The following is a 23,165-nucleotide window of genomic DNA, read 5'->3' as shown; positions in this document are numbered from 1 at the left end:
ATTACTGGCTCTAACTCTCAGACAACATCCAGGAAGCCTCTGACACAGGCAACTTCAGGAAAATGTATGACGGGATCAAGCAGGTAACAGGCATACCAACAAGGAAGACTGCACCCCTGAAGTCCAAGACAGAAGATGTCATCACTGACAGGGACAAGCTAATGTGTTGTTGGGCTGAGCACTACCTGGAACTCTTCTCCAAAGAAAAAAGCTTTGCTGGAACCGCTGCATGATCTCTTATGCCTCTGCTGGAGAGAAGGATTGGTGCCTCATGACATGCGAAATACGAAGATCATCACACTCTATAAGAACAAGGGCGACCGCAGAGGCTACAACAACTACCGGGGCATCTCACCGTTGAGCGTAGTGGGTAAGGTGTTTGCTAGAGTGGTCTTAAAACGACTGCAAGTCCTTGCTGACCACATCTATCCAAAGTCACAATGCGGATTCAGAGCTAAAAGAGGTACAGTGGATATGATATTCTCTGTGCGACAGCTCCAAGAAAAATGCAGAGAACAGCAGATGCCACTCTTCATCGCCTTCGTTCGACCTCACTACGGCGTTTGTCCTAGTGAGCAGGAATGGATTGTTCCAGTTGATGCAGAAGATTGGTTGCCCCTCACAGTTGCTCAACATCATAGCTTCTTTTCATGATGACATGAAGGGGATAGTAAGCTGTGATGGCGAAACTTCTGAACCCTTTGAAATTAAGAGCGGCGTCAAACAAGGATGTGTCCTTGCCCCAACCTTGTTTGGCATCTTCTCCATGCTGCTACCATTTGCCTTCAGACACTCTACAGAAGGTGTTCATCTACACACCAGGAGTGACGGAAGGCTGTTCAATCTGACCTGCCTGAAAGCCAAGACTAAAGTCTGCTCAGTACTCATTAGAGAGATGCTGTTTGCAGACTATGCAGCCCTGGCGGCGCACACTGAAGAACTACTAGAGCAGCTGCTCAGTCAGTTTTCCCTTGCCTGTAAAGAGTTTGGGCTCACGATCAACATTAAAAAAAACAATGCCATGAGCCAAAATGTCATGAGCCACCATTAATCAGCATTGACGATGAGGTGCTAGAAAACACTGACCACTTCACGTACCTGGGCTCCACCATCACCAGTCACTTGTCGCTTGATAAAGAAATAGACACACGTATTGTGAAAGCTGCTGCAGTATTGTCCAAACTCGGCAAGAAAGTGTGGAACAACAATAACATCAGCACCTTGCTTTATAGCAGCAAAACCTGGACGACATACGCCAGACAGGAAAACCAATTAGAAAGTTTCCATCTCTGATGCCTGCGTCGAATCCTTAGTATAACCTGGGAAGACAAGGCCACCAATACATCTGTCCTGGAACAGACAAAATTCCACCGCATGCACCTTTTGCCAACCCAACGTCGGCTCGGTTGGATAGGTCATGTGCACCGTATGAAGGACGGCCGTATTCCCAAGGATATACTCTATGGTGAACTAGCTACAGGACATTGTCCTCTAGGCAGACCATTATTGCGTTACAAGGATGTTTTCAAGCGTGATTTGAAAACCACTGGTATAAACCCAGATACCTGGGATACACTGGCAGAAATTTGCAGCACATGGAGAACCACAGTAAGTGATGGAATCCAAAGGGGAGAAGTGAAGAGACTCCAGCAGTTGAAGGACAAAAGAGGTCGCAGGAAGGAGGGGAAACAAAGCCACGTCTCCAACCCGCCATCCAACTTTGTCTGCTCAAATTGCTCAGAATGCTGAGCCACTCCAGATGTTGCCTACAACAAGATGATTGAAAAATATGAACGCGGAGCCATTGTCTTCTGAGACAGAAGGGGCCTTCTATATTTGTATTATATTGTTAACTATACTCTAAAAAATATATTTCTCTTGTTCTCACATTCTTTCTTGTAGTTCCCTCCCACATTCCTCACTGACAGGCTCATTTGGGGATCACATCATTATTCATGATCATTCACGGCTATTCGTATAGGGCCTTACTAAACAAAAACTGTCTGACAAAATTTAAATCAATACGTTGTTTTATATGAATGCACGATGATCACATCGTTTTGAAGAAAGAAACTCAAGGCTACAAGATACAGTTTTTAAGTCTTGTGAACAATTTTTTATTTCAGTTACATTTTAGTTTTTTTATTAACCACGCACAAATGTTATTTTTGCAAAAATACAAACATGTTGCTCACATATTATTGTAGCCAAGGTTGTGCTGAATGCAGTGTAATCAGAGTTTAGCAATTAATATGTTTATAAGCAACTGAAAAAGCAAAAATGTCAGGATCTCAAAACAACTCCAGGGCCCTAAAACACCCTCAGACCACAGAAGGTTAAAACTGGGAATTTTGCTGTGCTCTCCAGGACCACCATTGCTGCCATCGCACGACTGATTGCGGCTGCTGTCTGCTGATTGCGGCTGTTTGGTGGCCCAGGGAGCAAGATCTATGGTGCAGTGAAGCTCAGTCACCGCCGATAGAGGCTATAAGGGGATCTGCCACTACCCTTTTAGTTAAATCCAGCGTTGAATAAAAACGAGCAGTGCCGAGCCGATCAAGCAGTTCGTCAATCCGGGGCATTGGATAGGCATCGAATTTCGACACGGCATTAACCCTGCGGTAATCCACACAAAACCAAACTGAGCCGTCCGTTTTAGGTACTAAGACTATTGGGCTCGCCCAATTACTGTGGAATTCTTCTATTACCCCCATCTCGAGCATCGCCTCTAATTCCGATCGAACCACTTTTTCCTTGTGTTCGGGCAGTCAATACGGCCGGCTGCGCACCACCACGCCCGGCTCTGTCTCAATATGGTGCTGAATGAGGTTGGTTCGACCGGGTAGGGGCGAGAACACATCAGCAAATTCTGCTTGCAACCTGGCAACGTCAGTAAGCTGAGACGGCGAAAAATGATCTCCGCCTGGAGCCAGTGTGAGAGATGGAGATTTGATATTCGCTTCTGGTCCGAGATCCTCTTCCGCACTAATCACCGTCGCCAGCATTCCTGACTCCTGGTGAATTTGACGTGCCCCGTTCCTATCCGTTCAAAGTACCTCTTAATTGAGATCCCCTAATCGCTGTGTGACCTCAAAGGGTCCTTGCCACTTCGAGAGTAATTTAGAACTCGACGTGGGAAGCAATAGAAGGACTTTATTTGGTGAAAATTCTCTTCGTTTCGTTCCCCTATTGTATAACTGGGTCTGTCTGTCCTGAGCCTGTAACAAATTCTCCATTGAGAGCCACCCCAAAGTGTGGAGTTTTGTTCTCAGGTCCAGGACATACTGAATCTCATTTAGGCTCTCTGAAGGCCCCTCCTCCCAAGTCTCCTTCAGCACGTCTAGGACCCCGCGGGGCTGACGACCATAAAGGAGCTCGAAGGGGGAAAACCCCGTGGAGCCTTGCGGGACCTCACGCACAGCAAACAATAGGGGTTCTAACCGACCTCGCGCACAGCAAACAATAGGGGTTCTAACCATTTATCCCAATTTTTGGCGTCTTCGTGAACGAATTTACGAATCATCGTCTTTAATGTGCGATTTAAATTGTTCCACCAAGCCGTCCGTTTGTGGGTGAAAGACGCTGGTGCGAATCGATTTAATGCCCAATAACTCGTAAAGTTCGCGTAAAGTATGTGACATGAACGCCGTGCCTTGATCAGTGAGGATCTCTTTCGGGATCCCCACTCGGGAGATTAGACGAAACAGGGCATCCGCTACACTTTTAGCGGAGATGCTGCGGAGTGCCACTGCCTCAGGATATCGCGTTGCACAGTCCACTATGACTAATGCAAAGCGATGTCCACGTGCTGACCGTTCTAATGGCCCGATGAGGTCCATCGCAATTCGTTGGAAGGGGACCTCCATCAACGGAAGCGGGCGCAATGGCACTTTTGGGGCGGCCGGCGGATTTACCAGCTGACATTCACGACAAGCCGCGCACCACCTACGCACGTTCTCGTGAATGCCCGGCCAAAAGAATCGGCCCATGAGACGGTTAAGTGTCGTTATTTGCCCTAAGTGTCCAGCCATGGGATTTGAATGAGCCGCCAGGAAAAGCATTTCCCGACAGCTCTTTGGTACTAACAACTGCGTTGTAATTTCTTTTGTTTGAGTGTCTCACTCTATACAACCGGTCTTTTCAGAATCGCAAAATATGGATAAGTGAGCAGTTGAGCGGGCTGGAGAGGTTGACCGTCGATGGTACAGACCTGTTCAAAAGCACGTTTTAAAGACTCATCCTGAGACTGGTCCAGGGGAAAATCATCACGCTCTGGGAGAATCTGTCTTCCAATTGCGTTCGGATCCCCTAGTTCCAATCCCGGAGGTCCCGGTTCAGCCTCTCCCAACCGCACGATCGCTTCCCCCTCCTGCTTCCCTTTTCCACAAGAGACATCTGCACACAACAACCCCAATAATTCAGAAAAAGAAGGCCAATTAGTTCCCAGAATCAGCGGATGCCTGAGGTGCGGGTTAACTGCCACCTCCACACTATGGTTTTGACCCCTTAATTTAATCATAGCAGACATGAGCAGATACTTCACCACATCCCCATGCACACACCTTACCCGAACCATGCGGCTCATATCCTACGCCTCAGGTTGAATCAGGCTTTGGTGGATCGAGGTTTGGTTACATCCTGAATCCACCAGAGCCTGATAGGTACCCCTCTTTATACTCACAGGTATTTAGTACCGGCCAGCCTGATCGTGGGCAGCCTGCGGGGCATTCGGTACCGGATCATTGTCCCCACCTGCCTCCGCTGATCTCTTGAAGAGGTCCAGGAGCGCCTCTGGGTCATCCTGCGGACCCATTTTATTCAGGGGTAGGTGGGGGCGCTCAACCGGTGGCGCCGTTGATTCCGTCCGAACCTCATGGTCCATCCAGCTCCCGAACCTCACGCGATCCTCTTGTTGGCTTTGGACCAGGAACTGGAACCGACCTTCCAGATCGGTCCTCATCTCCAACAGGGCCCAATGTTGATCTTGGTGGAGGACCACAAGGGAAGCAACCACGTCCGCAAGTGGCGATGATGGCGGTGACTGAAAGCTGGCGGCGGCTTCCGTCTTCCTTCCCGGGTTTCGGCACCAGTGTAACATATGTAATGTTCAGATAAAGGGAAGGAAGAGGACAGGGTCGGCTTGAGGAGACTGTGGGTGTTTATTCAAACTCAAAACTCTTTCAACATAAACAAAAGTCGCGCAACACGCGCTGGACAAAACAGACTAAATTCGCTGCAATCAGCTGTCACTCAATGTCTCTCGTTCTCGGCGTTCTCTCTTTCTCTCCCGTCACAGTCCAGTTCACCCTCAAGTCTCCACTGGTCTCTCTCAGCCACTCTCTCGTTTCCTCGTGGCTTTTATCCGTCTCCCCACGTCAATTACTGAAATAAGACACAGGTGTTTGTCATTCACACTTAACCCACTCACGCCACAGCTGTCGCCCGATCCTCTCTCTCGTCACAGACTTCGTTGAACCACGCCCCCCCCCGCCACATATATATATAACTTATTTTTCCAAATTGTGCAGCCCTATAGTTTCTCCTGATATCAGCATGTTCACAGTTGTTTTGTTGTTGTATTTGTACAGGGACCAGATGCCACTGATGAGTCCTGCTGACTTAAACATTCACAGGAGTCTCTGTACATGATACATGGTAAAATGAAGCAAACAACTTGGAAATTAACTGGTGTTTTGCGTGCGTTCGGCCAATCAGTGTACACTAACGTCACTGGTAGTTCCTATAATGGTGGTTTAGAACAACACTGAAGTAGGAGCTAATTTAGTTTCTCCAGGGTTCCTAGAACTAAAATCGTTCCTAGTTCATGCGGTGCAAACACGCCCCAAAAATCCAGGTATTTCTGCCAATAATTCTAGGAACTATGAAAAGGTTCCTCCGGTGCGAAAGCCCCTAAAGGTGTGTGACTGTTCACGTCTATCTGTTTAGATCAGTGAGCTCAATAATGTTTCTTTTTGTCCTTTATTATCTATCTTTGGATTATGTTGTGTTGTAAATAAATCCAAACAATCAAAAAGTCATTCTGTTAAACTCTCCTCATTCTTTGTTCAAGTTCCCTCACAGTCCCACCTGATAAGACTATTAGGGGAGGATCTTTTTTCTTCCCAGGTGTAAAATACATCAATATTCATGATGATTCACACACTCCTTGCATACAGCTTTCTTAAACAAAACATGTCTTACAAAATTTAAATCAATATATTGTTTTATGTGAATGAGTGGGAAGGATGATTTTCACATTGTTTTGAAGCAAAAATTCTAGACTACATGATACAATTCAAAAGTCTTGTGAACAAATAATCAGTGTGGATTTTATGGCCTTATTTCAGTGACTAGATTTTTTAGTTTTTTCTCAAACCACGCATAAACTTAATTTTCTCAAAACTACAAACAAAGTGTTATGCCGGAGGCATTCCCCAAATTGTCTTCAAACGCAGTGCGAGTTCCCATTCAAAAGGACACTTTATAGCATTGTAAACGTGATGAGCAATTTATCTAGTTTTGAGTTGACTTGCAGTATAATGATTATTATACTGTAAAAACTGTATGCTTATGATTTAGGACACAGATTTGACTTACTTTACATAACCTGAGAATAATCAAAATAAGGTAAAAGGTGTCCCCATACCCACCATAAAACAACATACATGAAGATAAACAGTATTACATAGATTGTTTATTTTTGTCATGCATGATTGTCTCGTACATAATAATCACAAACACATGCTTGTCTACAATTCACACAATTAAACGGTAGAAACTTAAATGGACAGACATAAAGCTGCACATTTGCAGGAATTTATCGGACAGTACTGAAAGTGCTATTGGGTATCATGTTTGTGTTTTTAAAAGTTTATGTCAGGGTTTAAAAAATAATGTAAAAAGTAATTAGTCACATGACATGAAAACAAACTCTAGAGACTAAGATAAACCCAGTATATTGTAAATTTACGACTCGCCTTCATTGAACTTGAACATAGTTAAACCTGTAAATTATCATAAACCATTCACTTTGCCAGCCCTAACATATTAAATATAAATTAAAAAACAAAATAAAATGAAATCAAAATAAAATGAAATCAACTATAACTATAATACATAAATCAAATTAAACAATAAAACTAAACTACATGTACATTTTCACATTTATTCATTAAGCAGATGCTTTTATCCAAAATGACTTGTACTGTAAATAAGTAAAACAAGGATTCATCTTAGGAAGGCAATAACGTGAGAGGTGCTAATAATATGATTTTTCAAACATTGTCTAGAATAGTACTGGTTAGAGCAAGGAGGGAATTAAGAAATAGTGAAAGCTAAGAAGAAGATAAATCTTTTTTTTTAAAGAGTCCAACTGACTGGATGCAGTGAAGTGCTCAAAATGAAGGAAAGGACAAATAAAGACTTTTACAATTATTTTGTCACATTTAGGCATTTTGTTCCAACAACTTTAGGTCTTAATGAATTGATCAGTTTACCAATACATACAGTCTTTTGAAACAGAATGCTATTAAATTGTCTTCTCTCTAAAATGTCCCAAGGTATCAAAGATGTTTAGATGATTCCAGCTTCACTGAAGTGATAATGTTCTGTAACTCAAAGAACTAAAATAAACTTATACTTGTTCAATTAAATGTATTTATCCAAACTCTCAATGGCATCCTGTTTTGAGTATATTCTCCATTCATCTGGTATCACACCACTGCCCTCAAATGTTTTCATGTAGTATTTTTCCAGATCTTTCTGGAATCTACAGACAAACCACTTCCAGTAGGGCAGTTCAGAGAGATCAGATGTGATGCTCCAGTCTGCATAAACTCCCCCTGCTGTTCTGTAATTTTTCCAGGGGACTTTATCTTCTGAGCCAATAGGATAAAAATATAGATTGCTGTTTCCTACTGCTGATGTGCAGATATGAGTAGACAAGTTACATGTATTGTCGTAATGAATTCCACTCAGTCCAATACTACGATGAAAAGCAACACTGTGATCTCCATGATGGTTTTCTATGGTGTTAGTGCAGACTGTTTTACAGAATGGACACTGAACCCAACAGCACTGACAGAAGTGATCAATCAGAATCTCATCTGGCCTGAACGTATAGTCCAGCTTTACTAGAAATGCCTCTGTGTTGAATTTACCGTAGATATCAGACATTATAGTAGGAAGTTCTTCTCTTATCACATCTTCTAGGAGGTTGCAATTATCAGCACCACTATGTTTCACTCCACTGAGGTCTTTTTCAGAGAAGATCAGCACATCTGAGAGCTGCTGTGTGAAACTCTTCAACCATAATCCAACATCTCCTCTGTTCACTTGAACATGTTCAGTAGATTCATGTGCTGCTTTAATGATCTTCTGCTGCAGGAGTTTAATGTTCTCCTTCATCTTGGGTAAAACACTGACATTGAATTTATCAGTGATGTGCTGACTGACTTTATTTCTGATGAAACTCTTGAAGTGATCTCTGGGATTATAAATGTAGTTCATGTATTTGTGACAATCTTCCTCTTCTGCCAGTGTCTTCAGAATGTGTTTCTCCAGTTTTGATCTGTTTCCATTCAGTGATGAACAGTTTTTCATTATTTCATCTGTCAGATCTCTGGCAGTCTTCTTGTAGACACTCTGCTCAATGGGATCTTTGAGTTTCTGACAGATGATCTCACCAAAAATAGCAGCTGATGTTGCTCCATGACAGTATTTCTGGAAAATACTATAGTACTCTTCTCTCTTTTTCTCAACATATATTTCTGGATCATTGGCGTCTCTGAACATTTTATGTTGGTCAGAGATCATCTGCTCTGCTCTGTTACAGATGGAATGTACTAAATACATGAAGAATTCATTCTTGAACTCATATTCCACAGATATTTTTTGATGTTCTGTTACTCTCATCTTGATGTAATCTGTGATTTGTTGAATGCAGCTGATGTTGTAGCCCATCTTTGAAATGTTAAATGACTGAATCATTTTGTCTGTCTGCTGAACAACATCTGTGATGAAATTTCTTATTTTATCTTCTGGAGACAGTGTTTGAGTGTATCTAGATGAGTTGATTACAGACTCTTTGAACTCCTTTTTGAAAAGAACATATTGAGTATAACTTGGTACAGAAAAAATATCCTTGCTCTCCATCCAGTGGCCTACAGGAGCACTTTCATAGATGTCACTGAGGAAGTGTTTCACATCTCTCATTATGTCATTGTCTTTTATTGGATGAGTGTCTCTGATGATTTTCTTCACACTCTGTTCCCAGAACAAATCAAATTCTTTCTTTAGTGTTTGTTCATCATTTGTTTTGTCTTTGAGTTTTAAGGCAAGTTCTTTGCTCTTTTCAAAAAGAGTGTTTTCATGATGTGTCTTCTGAGCATCAATCATTTTCTTCAGGTCTCGCTGCTGAAGAATCTCGTTTAATTTCTTCTTCGTTTCTCTCACAATGTTTTCCTGAATCTCTTTGATTTTGATTTCAAATGATGATTTCCACTGAATCAGTATATCTGCATCTGTGTCTTTCTCAAAGAATTCAGACATTGATTTCTCCACTTCTTCACTTGTTGTCTTCAGTTCTGATTGAAGATCAGTTTCCTCAACCTCATGAATTGCTTCATTTTCTATTTTGTTGTGTAGTTTGTTCTCAATTTCCATCATAGCACTACGAAGCCTCCAGGACCACTTGCTGTATTTTGTCTCCAGTTTCCTGTAGGCTGAAATCTCCAGAGAATTTCTGAAGCTGAAGACAAATCGTTCATTCAGTAAAGCTTCCCACAGATCTTTAATACGATCTTTTAGGTCTATCAGCATCGTTCCATGTGACTTTGAGGCATGAGACATAATAGTTCTCTTCAGTTCTTGAATATTCTCACAGTAGTTTGGGTTTGGTGGTGCCATGGGTGGATTTCCCTCCCAAAGATGAGCAAAATACTTCACATCATTCTGAACATCAAATTTAATGACATCACTGAAACATTCTGCATCACAGACTTCATCTTTTGCAGCAAGTTTTGTCATCTTATCCAGTGTCTGCAGCAGTCGTCTCCTTCCCTCCTCATTTTTCTCTCCAGCTGTGACGTCTGAGACATTCTGATGCACAAACACACAGCTGGGATTCAGTTTGACCACCTTCATCCTCAGGAAGGCCTGAACAACAATCTGAAGAATGTCCTGCATCTCGGATGGGTTTTCTCCAAAGATGTTGATCAAGGTCAGATTTCCAAGACCGACAACAAATGTGGCCAATTCATTGTCATGATGTCTGGTTGAACTTCCAGTCAGTTCTAAAGCACGAAGACCCTCAGTATCAACAACCAGAATATAGTCAAAGTTCATCTGTGTTTTCATCTCGTCTGAGACTCTGACCAGCTGCATGAAAGCTCCTCTGGTGCACCTGCCAGCACTGACGGCAAACTGGAGTCCAAACATGGCATTCAGCATGGTGGATTTCCCAGAGCTCTGAATCCCTAAAACTGACAGCACAAAGACTCTCTGGTCTCCGAGTTTCTGTATGAGTTTATCTAGAACAGCAGAGATCCAGATTACAGGAACATGAGCAGCATCTCCATCCATCAGCTCCAGTGGAAATCCAGAGATCATCATCTTTGCTGCAAGACTCGGGAGAGAAGAGAAGTCAAACTGCAGATCTTTCTTGTTCTTCTTCACAGATGAACATGATTCATAGATCTGACCGATCTCCCTCATGATGTGCTCCAAACCAAAGGTTGCGGCTTCCTCAGATATTCTCTTAAGGTCTGTTTGTTCAACCTTGAGTTGTTCAGATTTATCGTTTTTGTGAGGAACAAAAATATTTTTTGAGGTTAGGAAGATTTCAAGCCATTTCAGAAAATACATCTTATTCTCAGCATGACATTGGATTTGTTTAAAAAATAACTGTATAAAAGTTGTGATGTCAGATTCATGCTGCTGGTGACGGATATTCTTCATCTCGGTTTTCTTTCTACTGATGTCCATTTCTATCTCATATGCTCGAGGTCGATGTAGTTCTTTGTTCTTCTGACTCCACTGATGCCACAGTTTCCCCTGATGTGGCAGAAATGATTCTTTGATTTCTGTCAGATCTTTCTTCTCCAGTAAACTCATCATCTGATGTGCTGCTTCTCTTCCTCTCTTGCAGTCATCATCTTCCTCATCTACTCTGATTTGTTTAGACAAATCTTCAAGTCTGAAAGTGGAAGATGATTCTGAGAGACAATCATTTATTGTTCTTCTGAGTTCTTCAGATACTTCTGACTGATTTCTGTCTTTCAATCCAATCTTGTATTTTCCTTTTATCGGCTCGGTTACAGCAGATTCATCCTCAGTAAAAAGACAAATGAGTGGCTTTCTGTTCCTGTACAGGTTTTGGATTATTGTTGTACTTTTGTCATTGTTTTGAAGTTGTGGTAGAAGAACAACATTGACTGAGGCCATTTCAGTGAGGATCTGCAGCTGTTTCTCATGATCTCCTGCATCACCGTGTAGATTACAGAACGCAACACAGTCCGTGAATTTATCCGTGTTTTTCCCAGAGGGGCAGAACCAGGCGATCTCCACCACTCCATCCATCAGGACTCTGGTTCTGCTGCTGCCTGGGCAGTTCCTGTGGAAGAACGTGTTGTGTTTCTCATTGATCAGACTGTTCATCAGATGAGACTTGGATGAAGACACAGAGCCAAACCTGAAGAAAGACACCATTGGAGTTTGTGTCTTGTAGACCGGATGGGTTTGACTGATGATTTCATTGTTGGTGTTTTTCATCTTCCAGCTCTTGTTGATTTGTCTGAATGTCCAGAGAGGAAACTCAATCTGTTGTGTGTCTGGATCAGGAACAAGCAGAGGCAGAGCGTACTGACACTGGGACAGTTTAGTGACCATCAACTGCTTCAGGAAACCATCAGCACAATGAAACACGGCCATCTGAACATCCATTGGGTGAATGCGATCAGATTGACTGATTCCTTTGTTTGAAAAAGACATTGCTTTAAAGATATCACCCATATCTGCATTTGAGTCATTGTCTTTTTGTTTTGTGTGATGCTGTTCATTGTTTTTCTCAATATGAATGTATCTGGCTCTGTAGTTCATCATCAGTAGTTTTTGCATGAAAGTCTGAATCAGCTCCTCTTCAGCACAAGATTCAGTGGATTTTAATGAATGTGCTGTTAATTGAAGAAAATCTGCAGTTCTCAGTTTATGATGCATGCCTTTAAGATGAAGTCTATTAAAGAGATGCTTTGTTTTTCCATCAATTTCTTTAGCATTGTCTTGTTTGAATCTTGTTTCTTCTACATGTATTATCTGTGAAAGAAACAGCCATTTATTTATTACTTTGTAATGAAGGACATTGTTCACTGATGCAGGAATGCAACTTATGATCTTGACAATCAATAAATCAGTTTTAATTAATATAAAAAGCCATATTTTATATTTTGTACATATTGAAAAAACATATTGTGCTATGTCAAAACACTTAAAATCATGTACAATAAGCACATGCTCAACAAGTTTGCGCAACAGGAGTGCACTTCACTTTAATATATGCAGCCCATGCATCCTACGGTCATGTGAAAACTGCAGTTAAATTTGCAGTAACTCACCATTACTTCAGCTTGTATCCTACATAGATGTAAAATGTTTCATTTTGACTTTGTGCACATAATTCTGTAGTTATATTTCAGCCAGTACATACCTTGTGTGTATCTTTCCCCATGCTTGTGGTGATTCGCTGTGTGTTCTCTTTCATGATTGTGCTTCTATCTATTTAAACAAACGAAAGTGGAACACTGAAATATTTGGTTCTCTGAAGTGGTAATTCCTGTGCTTGAATCACAACTCACTTTGGTACTACCATATTATATTCAATTGATAACAATGTGCATATTTACAGAAAACAAATTGATTTCTTACCAGTTGCTTTTTCACTCTTTTCAAAGTTTCGCCTTATTTCAGTGTAGCGCTGCTGTTTATTCTCATTAAACAGATGCTCAATCTTGTACCTCAGGTCTCTCATCTCTGATTGGTTGTTCATCATCTTGTTGCAGGTGTGAAATCTTCCTCCACATTTCTCTAGCAGTTGCTCCAGAACAGGGTCTTTTATAGTTTTAGATTTTTCTTCTGTCTCATAGGTGAAGAGAATCATCACAAACTGAAGAACTCTGTCACCAAACACTCTCTGAAGCCATTCCAGACTATTCTTATCAGCATCTGTTAACTGACCCAGTCGCACAACAAAGATGAAGGCATGGATTTCATTTTCATTCACTAGTTGATCAATGAGATGATCCACACAGTCCAGGTTAAGTTCAGTCTCATGTCTGACAGTCATGTTTATCACAGAGATGTAGTGTTCTGCTATTTCCCTCGGTAAAGGAATGATCCTGGATGTGTCTGTAGTTTTAAAACGGTACTCTTCTTCTCCAAGTAAAATGTTGTCATGTCGAAACTGGATTGATGCAGAGTTTCCAAATAGTGCAACAGTCAAAGGTGACTTCTTATGACCTGAAGTAAAAAAACAAAAAAACTACCTTTAATCTCTACAATAAAATGCACCACAAAAAAAAAAATCAAGGATGACCAGCTGACATTCAGATTCTTCTGATTCATTTATTTTATTTGTTTACATTCATTATAACCTTCAGTTTGCAGGGGATAATTGGACAGGATGTGTGAAGTGTGTGATGTTTTTTAATCTACTTTTGGAATTTACTTCTATTTATTAGGAATCAGTAGTGCACAATTACATCAAATATTTCCAGACTCACCTCTTTCTCTTTCCTGTTGCTCCGTGGAATTATCTGAACCTTCAAATTCATCACAAATCAGATAGTGTCCACTGTTCTTTTGTGCAAATTTCTCTAAATTCTCTTTAAGGTCAGCTGAAGGGCTGTTTTTTGTAAGTTTGTAATGACTGTTAAAACATTTTTTAATAATTTCCTTCACAGCGCCATTGACTTCGGCCGGTTCAACACTGTCTGACTCTTGTGTCGTGAGCACCATGGTGTATTCATAAACCTTGTTAGGGAAAGAGTTGAGCACCTTCTCCACATGCTCCTGATCTTTTGTTGAACACTGATCTTGTTGAAGGACCAGAACGATCACGTGAGGTCCTGGATCAGACAGATACAGACACTTTCTCACTGTCTCTGTGATCTGATTGTCTGAGAGATGTGGCTGGAGAAGGTGAGGAGCGTTGATGACTGTCTTGTGCATTTTTCTTTCTGTCTGCACTTGATCTGAAGGAGCTTTACTGTCAAACTTTTCATTCCCTAATATGAGTTTTCCCACGCGACTGTTTTCTGCCAAGTTCTTCCCCAGTAGAACAATCCTCAGATCACTCTCTGAAACACACGGTGTGTTATGAAGAACCAGTACAAGCAAATTAAATCTACAAACAGTTAAGAGAGTTTTATTTAAATACTTACTCATGGGACTCTGGGGTCTTGTGCGAAAAGTCTGAACAACAGCTACAGAGCAAAAAACAACAACATTACAATTAAGATTTCAACAGACTGTAACTCTGTGCTGTATATAATCTATATACTGTACTGTGCTGTATATAAAATGCTAAATGCATCATGTAGTCAAATTACAAAATCAAGTACTTGTAATTAAATTTCATGAATGCGTTTATGAAATTACAGGTATGGATTATATTGATTAGATTGCTTTTCAACCCATAGCAGTAACTTATTTAATGATCATGACTCTAAATTTTATAAGAGCCTACAATCACAATCACACATGCAATTGGTGGTAAATCAAAATGTTTTTTCCACCTAAATTCAGATCCAGTGTCTTGAATTTGGGATAAGTTCCTGTTTGTGCAAAATATGCATGCCCAAAAATCACATGTCGTCTCTGCCTTTGTCACATGTTGGACACTAAATTTGCACAAACATAAGTGAAATATCACTGATTTTTTTGTGTCTGTACTGTTGTACTGGATTGGGATGAGAATATTTAAAATTGAATTATTATTCAGAGATTTCTTAACTTTGAACTCACTGTGCCATTCACATCACATGCGTTCATTGAAATGAAGTCCTTTGGCCCTATCATACACCTGGCGCAATGTGAGTGTTTTTTGCTAGTTTCAGTCCGACGCAGTTATCATTTCCACGTCCTGCGCCACGTTGTTTAAATAGCAAATGTATTTGCGCCCATAAGTTGGGCCACGGGCGTGCTGGTCTGAAAATTAGGTGTGTTTACACACATAGTTGGTGCGTTGCTATTTTGAGGCAACTAAAATAGACTGCATTCAAAAAAAAAATAGCACCATTGACTTTAGACCAGCTTTTTGTTGGTCAATGGTGCTATTGTTTTTTTTTTGTTTGTTATTTAAAGAGCGCGTTAGTAATGTGTACCTATAGGCGGATCCACAACAAGCGTACACTGCTTACTAAACACAGAAGATTTGGCAAACGCTCCAGTGCCTATTTATATTTGTGCTCTGGTGAATTTCAAATGTTCTTATTTTCAACATTTGTTGTATATTAAACAGATGATGAACAGTCATAGTTCATCAAAACTATAATATACTTTTATGTTGCTGTTGAATCATTTATTTGACTTACTGTCAGGGAGATTCAAATCTGAACTACTGCCAACTGCAAAACAAAGCACACACACACACATGAAAAAGCAGTTCATGCAATTTAAATCTATAAACTGTTCTTTTTAATTTAAATACTTTTAGGGCATCCGTCCCTGCTCTTGCTCCCATTGAGGCATCTTTCCCCGGTCTTCCGAACACCCGCTGCAGAGACAAAATCATTACAACAAAATTAATATCTTGTTTACTGATTGTGGCCCTGTTTCTGTTTCTGTTTCTGTTCAGTTTCCGTTTGCCTTAGGTCACTAGTTAGTCTCCTTGGTTTGGTTTGGTTTGGTTTGAAAACTGATTGGTTTCTATTTTGATTGTTTGTATATAACATTAGAGTATTCTTTTGTTTTCTTTACACAATATTTTGATAAATCACAAATACAATGAAAATACAGGTATCGCCAAGTGCCAACAATGAAAGTAACGGTATGCACATCCATTACTATTGTGTGTATTTAGTCAAAAATCTGGCTTATGTTTTGCATGACAAGGTAACTAAAATCAACATAAGTCAGGGTCTGTTCTCAACAGAGTGATAATCAATGTGTGGCTCAAAGATCCTAATATTTTTGCACTAGTACTTGTAAGATAAGCTGTTATCAGGTAATCATCTATTACGAGTCAAGTACAAACTGCATTCATATAACAGATGCTGGTTTGCAGATTGGCAGGGAAAACCTGTCTATTTAAAGAGTATATTGAAGGCACGGCTTTGAATACATGATTCATCACCTGTTTGTGGTAATGACAGTGAAAGTTTGCTTGCTTTTTAATCAATTAAATTTTCTAAAATTCAAATATCAAAGAGTTCAAATTCTAAGATTACATCTAATTTCCAGCTTAATATTCTGTATCACATTTGATCCATTGATTGTGTGATGGAGGAGTTGCATTCTTACATTAAAACAGAATTGTATATAATGCTATCAAAGAAGCAAAAGCTAGGTCTATGTAATTTTCAATTTAGCAGGTAAATTATAATAAAATATACCAAAAATAGCAATAATGTAGTAATAAGTTAAAGAAAGTAATAAATGATGACCAGAAAGGGACAATTTTCCAAATCTTAATGATGAACTATGAAATAAATTTTTTTTTTTTTTTTTTACTTAAAAATGTCTCTAAAAATATTCTGTGTGCCCCTGACACTCATGCACACCGGTCTGATACCCTTGATCAGTTTGGTTATTAAATGCAGTTGTCATTCCCATTTATAACCAAACGGTGTAAACGTGGCTGTATTTTAGCACTTGAAAACCAGACTGACAACAATATTCTGTTGCTGAATGTGGCCAAGATCTTAAGACGACCGAGGTGAATGTTTCACAAAGACTTTGTGCACTCACGTCTGCCTTCCCTCTCGGCCATTCTGCAGTCCACTGATGTCGTCAGTGTCTTTACTCAGTGCTGTAGTTCACACCGCCATCTGAGCTTCCTTAGGGGCTGTTTTCTGTCCTGTGGACAATTTAATTCATTTACATTATTTTCAGCTTTGAGAAATCAGTTGGTTCTAATAAAAATACAAGAAGTGAGAAGACGAGAAGCACAGAAATAGGCGTAGTTGTTTTGTAATACTTGTATATTAGTGTGACTTTGTCTAATTGGGTAATGTTCACAAGTATTCATTACTTCAACGAGCTCATTGTATCTGCATTAAATTATTACATTGTTTATATTAATACATTTTTAGCTAATGTGATTTTGTATATGTACATTTCTGAAATACTTAACTTAAGACAGTTTACTCTGATAACAGATCACTCTAAATTGTAATATGGACTCATGTACTTTCTGTAAAGCTGCTTTTAAATTATATGTATTGTGAAAAGCGCTATACAAATAAACGTGAATTTAATTTTATGCTCTGAATAGCGGTTACATTCTACCCTAAGCGAATTTTAGGCTGTTGGCTGTAAAAATGCAGCAAAGAAGTGAATAAGACAAGTGACATGTAAAACTGGTTTAAAGGCGGGGCATGTGAAGCAAGTGTAGACATGTCAGACATTTGTTTTAACTACAACTGACATCTAGCCACAGCCTTACGTCCCTTTCAACTGAGCGTGAAACCAGTTTACAAACCAGTTTTTGACATTTCTTTCATACAATTTTCTTGCACAACATTTCTTGTTAAGAATAATAGAGGTTTATGTTGATGTTTTATTTAAAACAATAGTTTAGTTGGAAGTCACCATTAAGGTGATCAGTGTATGCTTTAGTTGGACTCTTGACACTTTTTGACATTCATTTATTTCTGACTGCTGTAACTGAGTTTTTAAAGCACATTTGTTGTGGTAAGAAATTTGGCTATATTGGCTATATGGCAAGTGTTTTGGCTATATTGTGATGATGCCATAATCATGGACTTGTCTAATCCTGATTTTATGTGTCTTTTAATTTAATATTTGTTAATTATAGTATAATTGTGATTCTACAGTATGAGATCCAGCAATGTTTTGGTAATCAGTTATTTTGAAGAACATCTGATGCATAAAACATTTATCAAGAATCAGCATATGGATCTCAACAATGGTGACTATTAAAAGTTTAATGTCGCAAAATATATGCTTGGTGCCAGCATAGTAAAAAAACTCCCAGCATGCATTGTGGCATGAATCAATTATGCAGCTAAATGGTCTTAATATTTTCCTTATTTTCTTAGCTAGCAGTTATCTGCAAGAGATTTAAATTAAAATTATGTTTCAAGTTATGGTTATTTTTTGTTTTTTGTTAAATTCAGTTATTTTTACATTTAGAAATTTAGTGGGCACAAATGAAATAAGTTCACAGTAATAATGGAAGTTAAATTAAACGGCAGTCTGCTAATTTAAGGCAGCCGGTTTCTGCAAATGAAATGAGTTGGCTTGTTTTAATTTAGTACGTTTCTTTACAGTAAGGGTTAGCTAACCATAACCCTACTGTATAGTACATAAAATATCTGCAAAATTAACAGTGAATTACTGGCAACTTTTTTGGTAGTATTTTACCATTAATTTACAGGACTTTTTTACATTGTGGAGTAGTGATGCTGAAAAGTCAGCTTTGCTTCACAGGAATAAATTATGATAAAAATATTAAAATAGAAAAAAGTTATACTAAATTGGAACATTTCACAATGTCACTGTTTTTACTGTTATTTTAATAAATAAATGTAGCCTTGGTGAGCATAAGAGACTTTCAAAAAAATAATCTTATATCACGAACAAAAAGAGAAGCCCATTGAAGTTGACAAGTTATTTACTGTATATACTGTACAATGAATACTGTATTAATTACAATAGCATTTTGCAAGCAAGGTAATGTCTGAGATTGTCTTCATGTGGCCTCTAAGGGTCCGTTTGTTACATGATTTCCATTATAACATGATTTCTAGTATTTCTACAGGCTTTACATTTTTATTTCAATGTTGTATTTAGCAATTTGTTTATTTTACCTGTGAAGCAGATGTGTTATGTGACAGCATTAAAGTTTCTTAAGGGTCAAGAACATTTTTCTAATGGCACAGCAGACAGCATTTTTTTTAACTAAGTTATCTGCATCTCCTGCACTGCATCAAGCCACTCCCATTACAGCTGTTCAAATTAATGCAATGCTTAGACTAACTAAATACATAAAACAAATATTAGGTAATTATCCCCTCGTAAATAAATCTCTCAATGAGTAAAACTGTCTATATTATGATATACTACACAATATTATCATATTTTTTTGTTAAATTCAGACATAAAATATATTTTCAAATTAATTTTTTTCTTCAAATTCAAATTTTTTAGGTTATTATCATAAATTATTAGTCTCCCTTGTTCAATATGCAACACCAAATCAACATATGAGAGGAGTGAGCACTGTGTAAATTCCTTTAACAGCATCAATTTCAGCATCAAGCATCAATTTCAGCATCAATTTACAGTCAAATATTTTTAATTTGGTGTAGCCTAAGGTGGCTACATCCAAAATCAACTTTCTGGGTATAAAATGTGATAATTGAAACACATTGTAGTAATATCCCGTACATTTTTGATATTAAGTATATTTGTTTCGAAATGTTTATTGTTCACAACACTAAACGGACAGACATTTTTCTTCTACAAGTAAAAAATCAAGGTGGTACTACCATTAAAGATAGTAAATGCATTTATAATTCTTACACTTTTCTATATATTTCCATAAAACAATCAATAAAATATGTATATACATATATATACAAAGAAAGTTGATACCTGTGTGTTGAAATGCTGTTTAATCTCTTTTTGAACAAGGGAGAAGTTTCTCTGTGTGTGTACACAGGGTTTTCCTGGCTCAAACTGAGGTGGAGGTGGTAAAATCCTGATCATGTACACACAGGCAAGTGCACTGCGCCTTCAACTGTCGAGATTCTGAGAGGGACCACCCAGAATCAGAATGATATTTATTAACAAAAGAAGACACGGCACAAGATTGGTGAGGCGGGAACACAGTCCGAACAAAAGGGTAGGGCACACAACAGGAGAACAAGCTGGTCGGGGATGAGTAAGCTTCAGATGCAACAGGCAACAATGGAGTCAAGGCAGTGGCTCAAGGAACCAGAGGCTTGACACTGGGAGATGTAAATGCAGAAACACCAGACTGGCTGCTAGATCAGGAGAGTCGAGCAGGGAGGACATAGTAAGTAGGGCAGGGCAGAAACAAACATGAGACACATGCACACTAGGGTTGGGTACAGAATTGCGCCGTACTATCGAGTACTGATTCACATTACATCACATTTTCTGTGCCGGAGAATGAATCTAGGCGAGAGAGTAAGGTACGTTAGAGAAAGTAAGAGACCATGTGATGTCACCCCTTCAACTTGGTCAAACACAACACACAGGGCAATGACCTTTATGTTTCACAAAACTAGATGCAGAACGCTTTTTGCAATATTTTAAATACTAAATGCATGAATATTTAACGGAATTAACGTAGCATCAGTTTTCTCTGTCATCCTTTGGTTGCGCTGCAGTATACACTATCATTCATTCAAGTGCTATTAAATAATTTAAGCAATAAGATGCAAAAATAAGAACTTAAATCTGTACTGGCGCGTGTCTGTGAATCTCTCTGTGACACACAGGACACAGAATGCAGCTTTTTTGTTCACTGAAATAAATGTTTTTGTTATTACACAGAGAGTAAAGAACCGAAAACAGTATGGTTAAAATGTGAACGGTACCTGGCAAAAGCTATGTGATAAGAGAAAACAAAACAGAAACATTTAGTGCAGAAAGGTTTTCATCTACAGCAATACTTAGACACAGTCATCAAGAATCAGTGTAATCTTAACAATGGTGACAATCATAAGTAGCAAAAGTAGAAAAAGAGAAATGCTTTTTGAGTTTAGTTTCGTATGCTTTCACTGGCCTTTGAAAGGGCTCCGCGGACAGTGGCGAATTTCATTTAGCACAACTATTCGCTGTATCGCTGCCATAGTTTGAGCAATCATTCACAATCATTCCCTTTAAATTGACTCCTAAGCCTTTACTGCCTAATGGTTTGCCAGTTGATGTACCTTTGGTTAAAAAAGCTAACAACAATCAGTGTAATTAAAATTTTACTCTGTGCATGAAAACACTTGAATTATCCTAATTGAACAGTGGGGGTATTAACTTCAGAATTATATCCGTATACTGAGATCTAAGGACGATTTGTTTTGCAGTGGTGGCCACCTGTTAACAGTGATAATGTAAAGCTAAGAGTGGTACAGACCAACCTTCTGAACGTATGACTTACAGAAGGTATACTTAACTAAGAACGTTTCGGGAAACACGTATTAACGATAAGGTACAGCTCAAGGTATAACTTAAGAACAACGTAGCGTTAAGAAGTTTTCAGGAAACGCAGCTCATAACTGTAAAATTAATAATATTTTCAAATATAATATTTTCAAAAGTGTTGTCAGCAGTTTGTTTTATTTATTGTCTGTCTTTTATATAACTAATGAACACATGCACACAAGGAAAGCTGTAGAAATTTACAACCCATTTCCTGAAAAGTTCCACATTTCTTAAAAATGCATTAAAATCAAGAATCCTGATTAGTTAATTGTCTTAAACCTTTATTTCACTGACAAAGTTACAAAGAAAATATTTCAAATGATTTACAGATTTATATATATATTCTGAACATATTTTTCCTGAAATGTTCTTTTCATGTATTCTCTAATGTCTGTATTAAATATCTGAGAGGTGACTGAAGGGTCTGGCCCATGTCAGGAATGCAGTAACACTACTTGCTCATTTAGCCCAGCTTCCAGAAATGAAATATGGACTCGTTTTTTGTTTGAGAAAGGTCTTCAACATGTGTCTATACATCATCTCTTTTCTAGCAGATACCCTGACAACTATAGTCAGAGGGTTCATTGAAGTCTATAATTTAAGGGACCATTTCTTTGTTAAAGCCATACTTTACTGTTAGATTAAAAGTGCCCTTTCCTTGAGAACTGTTATATTAAAGTCTCCTCTCCTTGAGAGAAAGAATGTATTATCTTGATGTTTTGAGAAGACACTCCAATGTAAATGGATTCATTGTTAGAGGCTGACCAAATCCAACCTTGAAGAAGCTGTGTGTTGGTGTGTGTGTTAGTATTATTCTTTACAGGTTAAGGAACAGCAGGCATTATTGGAGACTGACTGGCTTGTTTTCTTCATGAGACTCTTTGTAAATCTTGGAGCTGACTTCTGCCTGATGAAACTACAAAATATCTTCATTAAAATGTTTCTTTAATTTATTATAATTCTGACTCTTGTCTTAAATTGACAGCACTTCTGACTTAAGCCCTATTCGCACTGGATTAGTATTATCTGGGAACCTTGTGTAATTTAGAAATTACCCACCCACATTGGAATTTCATGTGGCGGATTCGCACAGGATAAGCGAAGCCTGTGATTTTACTCAAATTTACTGACTTATCCCCCTGATATGATATCAGTAGGCTATTGCTTGGAAATGTCTTGTCGTTATAGGTCTAGCTGTGTGATATATCATAAACAGAATGTTTTCTTTTAGCTCCATGTAATCATTATTTTTGTTTTTACTTTTTGTTTTACAGAATAACTTAAGAAATCCTTTGGATTACATTGAAAATGCTAAAATTATTATACTGAACAAGGCCATTGCTGCTTTAATCAATAAAGTAAATTAGGCTGTCAATGAGTTTAGTGATTCAGGTCAAAAAATGATTATGTTAATACGTAACCATCACCTCCAGATCACATTTTCTCTTTGTTCATCTGGCAGTTACAACACCCAACCTAAATCTAAAGTTAAAAATGTATGGGTCAAGAGACCAAGTAAAGCAGATACTAATCACCATAATGGTGACTTCAAATTTGTGATTTTCTCCTTCAGTGATTCTGCTTATTAACATCAGGTGTCTTCAATAATGCTCAATCATCACTCAATTAATCACTTAATTATCTCATTAACTTCAACACTGCTTCAGTGTTAGTTATAACGCAGGGAGTTCTTGCCCAGAACAGAACCATGCCACCAATCCTAACTGTATGCTAATTGTCAATCCTGACAGAACTGAGGATTA

At 38.8% G+C, this 23,165-nt stretch overlaps 1 protein-coding gene and 1 long non-coding RNA gene across 2 annotated transcripts in view; one reads left to right on the top strand and one right to left on the bottom strand.

Annotated features, from left to right (window-relative positions):
- The window catches only part of LOC143711190 (uncharacterized), a 51,149-nt gene that overhangs the window by 16,774 nt on the left and 11,210 nt on the right, over positions 1–23,165 (top strand). The window lies entirely within an intron of this gene.
- LOC143711060 (interferon-induced very large GTPase 1-like) lies at positions 6,675–23,151 on the bottom strand. The gene is made up of 9 exons (XM_077202347.1): positions 19,831–23,151; positions 16,960–17,068; positions 15,701–15,766; positions 15,585–15,617; positions 14,433–14,474; positions 13,773–14,348; positions 12,919–13,509; positions 12,701–12,768; positions 6,675–12,309 (listed from the first exon to the last, which is right to left on the bottom strand). The coding sequence occupies exons 2-9, from the start codon at positions 16,979–16,981 to the stop codon at positions 7,648–7,650; spliced, it is 6,060 nt and encodes a 2,019-aa protein (XP_077058462.1). The 5' UTR covers positions 16,982–17,068; positions 19,831–23,151; the 3' UTR covers positions 6,675–7,647.

Source organism: Siphateles boraxobius, unplaced genomic scaffold (genome assembly GCF_051911475.1).
Source record: "Siphateles boraxobius isolate OS27281-9 unplaced genomic scaffold, OSU_SipBor_1 49, whole genome shotgun sequence".
NCBI lineage: Eukaryota > Metazoa > Chordata > Actinopteri > Cypriniformes > Leuciscidae > Siphateles > Siphateles boraxobius.
The sequence above is the reverse complement of the archived record's forward strand: the minus strand, read 5'-3'. Positions and strand labels throughout refer to the sequence as shown.